This window comes from Lacerta agilis, chromosome 4 (assembly GCF_009819535.1).
Source record: "Lacerta agilis isolate rLacAgi1 chromosome 4, rLacAgi1.pri, whole genome shotgun sequence".
Lineage (NCBI taxonomy): Eukaryota > Metazoa > Chordata > Lepidosauria > Squamata > Lacertidae > Lacerta > Lacerta agilis.
Genome location: NC_046315.1, coordinates 19403932 through 19409556, shown reverse-complemented (window position 1 = coordinate 19409556; position 5625 = coordinate 19403932). Strand labels below are relative to the sequence as shown.

Sequence of the window (5625 nt, the reverse complement as noted above, 5' to 3'; positions counted from 1 at the left end):
ATGGAATCCCCCATTGAGGGAGGCTACAGATTGGTGTGCAAAAAAGGAAGATGCTGAGAGGATTGGGAGGGAATAGAGGGGCCATTCACTTGTCCAGTTGGTTTTGACTGCGCTGGTGGCCAGCACTCCCTGCTGGCTTCCCTTCTCTGAAGGAGATGGACAAGTGAAAACTGTGGCCGGAAGAAGCACTTTGCTCACCTGGGCTTCTTCACCTGGCCAAGTGAAGAGGAGGTGTTGCCTCAGAGCTGAACAGGAACTCAGCAATGCAAAGACGATTGTTCTATCACCAGTCATTTCTGTGTTTTGCATACATTTAAACTCTAATTGAATTGTCACAGAGGGTACTTTTCATATTCCATACTTGACAACGAAGGATAATAACCCATCCGCTATATGAAGTGGGCTCATGCCAACATTTATTAGGCCACCAGACTCTTTTTTGCTCTTCTTCCTGCAACCCTCTCAGGCAGAAACTTCTTAGGAACCTTCTCTTCCCTGCTCCTCCTCTACCATTCTGTTCCAATCAAGATCATCCTAGCTCCGCCCACATTCCACAGACGGAGCAAACTGGCAGTTCCTAGGCAACACATCTTCCTCCTCTTCTAATTCACATATAGCCTCCATCCCATCTATCTACTAACCTGGCAACAACTGTTTGGGGCTTCCCTTTCAGGGATGAGATGCCAGAGGTGGTGCTTCAAGAGATTCTTTCCTCTTTCTGGGAGAATGAGTGGCAGCCTGGCATGGCTGCTCATTATATTCTTGAGGAATCTCTTGAGAGAGACTGATGGCCAGACACCGCCTCAGGGCTTTAGGTATGCCTCTTATGAGGTGACCATCCCAAGGAAACTGAGCTTCAGGTATGGACTACAGGAAACCCAGGATGTCAGCTACCTGCTGCAGATTGAGGGGAAGAGCCAGGTGGTGCGCCTCAGGCGGAAGAGGGGCACCATCCCTAAAGACTTCCCCATCTTCACATACAATAAGGAAGGGGACCTCCAGGTTGACTATCATTACATCAGGGATGATTGTTTCTACAGTGGCTTCATACAAGACAAGCCTCTATCTTCAGTCACTCTCAGCACTTGCTCAGGGGGACTCAGGGGCCTGTTACAACTTAAAAATGAGACATATCAAATTGAACCTGTCCAGCCATCTGCTACCTTTCAGCATGTGGTGTATCGGCTGGAAATAGAGGAGGGTGCCATGCGCATGAGGTGTGGGTTGACGGAGGAAGAGCAAAGGCGTCAAGAGGCCATGATCCAGGACTCAGAACATGTGGGTGTCAAAAGTGCTCCAGCAGGACTCTGGTGGCCACACAAGAGACATGCAGAAGTGGCATTTGTGGTGGAGCATGAACGATATGTTAAGTTTAATAAAAATGAAACTGATATAGCTATGAAACTTCTTGAGACCATCCATACGGTAAATTCATTTTATGAGTCATTTTTAGTTGAAGTGTCTATAGCAGGACTGGAGATATGGTCGGAGAAGAACCTCATAGATATTGATGACAGTATAGGAGTCACACTTAAAGCTTTTAGTATATGGAGCCGTAACACTCTACTTAACCATCTAAATAATGATGCTGCTCATTTAATTCTATACAAGTCGTACGGAAGTACTATTGGACTAGCATATGTAGGACAAATTTGTAGTAAGTATTGGGCCACTGCTCTTGAAGTATTAAGATATTTCAATTTGTTAGATTTTTCTTCTCTATTTGCCCATGAACTTGGACATAATCTTGGTATGCCCCATGATAGTTTGGACTGTAAATGTGATCGACATGCCTGCATTATGGCTGCTTGGCACTCACAGACTGATAAGTTTAGCAACTGCAGTTACCATTCGTATTTCAATCGAAAGGACTCACCTTGCTTGTTGATTCCGCCAGCCACTGGTGGAATCCCACTGATTGATTTCAAATACTGTGGGAACAAAGTAGTAGACAAAGGAGAGCAATGCGACTGTGGTTCAGCTGCGCAGTGTGAATCGGATCACTGTTGCAGGCCAAATTGCACGTTGCGTCCATGTGCTGACTGTTCTTCTGGACTGTGCTGTGCCTGGTGCAAGTACCGTCCCGCTGGATCCATTTGCAGAAAGAGTATTAGCACCTGTGACCTGCCTGAGTTTTGTACTGGGACTTCGGACCAATGTCCAGAAGATGTTTATGTACAAGATGGTGCCCCTTGCGGTGATGGAGTCTATTGCTATCATGGTCGTTGTACTACTGCCAATGGGCAGTGTAAAAAGATATTTGGCAAGAAAAGCGTACGAGCTTCAGAGGATTGTTTCAGAGGACTGAATGCTCGAGGTGATCGCTTTGGCAACTGTGGCCTAGAACATGGTATTTTTAAGAAATGCAATGATGAAAATATTCTTTGTGGCCGAATGCAGTGTAGTAATATATATAGGGTACGTACCTTGGAGGAACACCAAACCATCATTCAAACCACCATTGGCAAAAGTATCTGCTGGGGTACAGACTACCACAGCGGAATGGAGGTAGATGATATTGGAGCAGTAGAAGACGGTACACCTTGTGGCACTGGCATGATGTGTATTAATAGGGAATGCAAGAATGTGTCCCTCTTGCAGTATGATTGTAACATCACAAAGTGCCATAACAGGGGAATATGCAACAACCACAAGCACTGTCATTGTTCTTATGGCTGGGCCCCTCCTGACTGTCTAAAGAGAGGAAATGGGGGCAGCATTGACAGTGGGCCAACTTCAAGAAACTGGAATGGTGTCATTGTAGGTAGTATTGTAGGAAGTGTGTTGGTCCTTTGCACTGTGACTGCTGCTGTTGCCCTGGGTGTGTATTACAGGTTTGTGCTAAGCTACAAGGTTAGAAGAAAGAGTTCAAGAATCTCTCCATCATAGAGGAACAAAAACCACTCTAGTTCGCATAAGCGAACAATGCAGAAAGTTTCAAAAGTGTATGATAGGTATAATGAGCACTATTATATAACATATATTTGACTCTGTAAGCATTGGTTCAACTCATATCAGAGGGAAATATTCACACATGAGAATCTTTGGTTATACTTTCACAGTATGTTGAGAGTCTCTTTGTTGTTCCAGACATAAGTCCTATCCTATGTCAAATGGGAGAAATGTGTCCAGTGGAATGGAATGTTTTTATACAGGAGGATACAATGCTACAGAAATGCATGGAAGCAGTACTGGTATTTTGAATATCTCAGATTTTCTCTCAAAGTAACCTTGGGTGTGCACTGATAGAATCACAACCCAATCCTCTAACGCCATTGAAATGTAATATCAGTATGTTTGTGAAGTAAATTCACTTCAGTCTAGAAAGCCAGTGCAAATGTTGTACAGATAACTTTGTTGGCACAAATGTTAATGTTGAAATGAGACAATATATTAAAAATATTATAAAACCACCAACACATAATATTTCAAATAGCTATTATGGAAATAATGGTGAATGTTATGTAACATATTTGAGGGTGCAGTCTTTTCATTAAAGTTTTTTTGTTTATCAGCTTGTTGATAAAAATTGTCACACAGGGCAATCTTTGCTTTATCCACATGGGGAAAACGTTTTCATATATTTTGAGGCCATCTCTGTACTTTAACGTGGAATCTACAACATGACACCCTCCCCTGCCATGGAAAAAAGGATGGGTGAAGATTTACATCAGGGACAAGCAGGGAATGAAGCTCTACACTTGTCAGCGTGCTGTTGGCAGCTGCGGCTGATTCCCAGGAAGGCTGTGAGATAGAGAAACAGCAGGCTTTTCAGTTCTGCTTATAATACAATTTGCAGAGAAGAATTCAAGATGCACCGAATGCCTAATGTTGCACTGAGTGAAGTTCCACCCCCCTTCTCCGTTACTTTCCTGTTCATCTGACTTCTCCTCATGCCTCTGACTGTGACTGCCATGAGACAGTTGCCTCTGAGCTCTGTGTTTGACTATTCTCAGTGAATGCCTGGTTTGGGGGGAGGGTACGGGTTCTGGGATACTTTCCAGTGACAGCATCTCCTTCAACTGCTGCTCAGCCTCCTCCTCCTGAATGCTATCCACGTTCTCCTCCTCCTCTCCCATTCCCCCAACTTTTGCCCTCATCTCCCTTACAGGCATGCTCTGTGCCAAACAACTCCTGGAAATCTATCCCACCTGCCCATTCCTCCTCTCTAGTCAACGCTTGGAGCGGCAGTCTCCACCATTCTTCCTCCTCTGCCCAGTCCATGACACCACCGGGAAGAAATGAGGGAGTGAAGATCAACATCAGGAACAAGGTGGGGAAATCAAATCAACCTTACCTGAGGTGGTCGCCTCACCTTGCCCCATAGGCGGGCTGGCCCTGTTCAGAGATATACTGGCTCCAACATTGGACATCATACAGAGCCAGTGTGGTGTAGTGGTTAAGAGTGGTGGACTTGTAATCTGGTGAACCAGGTTCGCTTCCCCGCTCCTCCACATGCAGCTGCTGGGTGACCTTGGGCTAGTCACACTTCTTTGAAGTCTCTCAGCCTCACTCACCTCACAGAGTGTTTGTTGTGGGGGAGGAAGGGAAAGGAGAATGTTAGCCGCCTTGAGACTCCTTAAGGGGAGTGAAAGGCAGGATATCAAGTCCAAACTCTTCTTCTTCTCTTCTACTTCTATTGTGGCTAGTAGATGTTAATATCCTTAGGTGCCAGGAATCTGTCTAATCCTCAAAAAGCAACCAAAGCTGGTGACCATCACTGCATCTTTTGAGAACAAATTCTGTAGTTTAAGTATGCACTATGTAAATTGTTTTATCTGTCCTGAATCTTCCAACCTTCAGCTTCATTGAATGTCCTCATGCTCTAGTCTTGTTTCTCCATAGAATCATGGATTGGAAAGGACTCAAGGTTCATCTAGTCCAACCCCTTGCAATGCAGGAATCTCAGCCAAAGCATCCATGACAGGGGGTCATCCAACCTCTGCTTAAAAACCTCCAAGGAAGGAAAGTCCACCACCTCCCCAGGGAGATTCCTATATTTCATACTCCACTATCATATCCTGAATGGAACGTGGGAAAGACCAGGAGAATTGGCTCCATGCTCATCACAACTGTCATGGGTTCCAGTGAAGTAAAATCTAGCTTCAAAGGAGATATGAGATTTATAAATCCCTTGAGCTGGAGTCATACTCAGAGTAGACTTTCTGTAATTAATGGACTGGATTAGCTTATGCCTATTGCTTTCCTTCGATTCTGAATTTCACTTAGTTGGCTACAATGCCCAGCTTACCCATGATCCCCTGGACTTTTGCACCCTGACATACTGTTGTCCAGGATGATTGCTGCCTTTTAATGTATATAAGAAAACCAAACCATTCCATAAAGAAGCTTGCTCTTAAAAACAACAACAATAACCCTGGTTATTCTTACTTTGTTTGCCAGTTTTCCCACTAGCACAATATTCCACATTTTGTTATACTAGTAGGCTGTCAATTCCCCCCCTCCCCCCACAATCATGTAATGGTCAGTCTGGCTGATTCTAATAAGTAGCTAATTAGAGCTTTGCTTTTTAGATCTTTGTAGCTTTGGGGAGAAAATATTCCACTAGCTGAAAGTCCAGCTCTATGTGCTGATTAGTTCTATCTTTCAATAAGATCTTCTGAT

The 5625-nt window shown here is 44.3% G+C and overlaps 1 protein-coding gene across 1 annotated transcript; it reads left to right on the top strand.

The window, feature by feature from the left end:
- The first annotated feature begins 583 nt into the window (after positions 1-583).
- LOC117044958 (disintegrin and metalloproteinase domain-containing protein 21-like) lies at positions 584-2889 on the top strand. The gene has a single exon (XM_033145752.1). The coding sequence runs from the start codon at positions 676-678 to the stop codon at positions 2887-2889; it is 2214 nt and encodes a 737-aa protein (XP_033001643.1). The 5' UTR covers positions 584-675.
- Positions 2890-5625: the final 2736 nt, after the last annotated feature.

Coding starts and splice junctions, on each gene's coding strand:
- LOC117044958 (XM_033145752.1), top strand. CDS start 676: ATGAGATGCCAGAGGTGGTGCTTCAAGAGATTCTTTCCTCTTTCTGGG.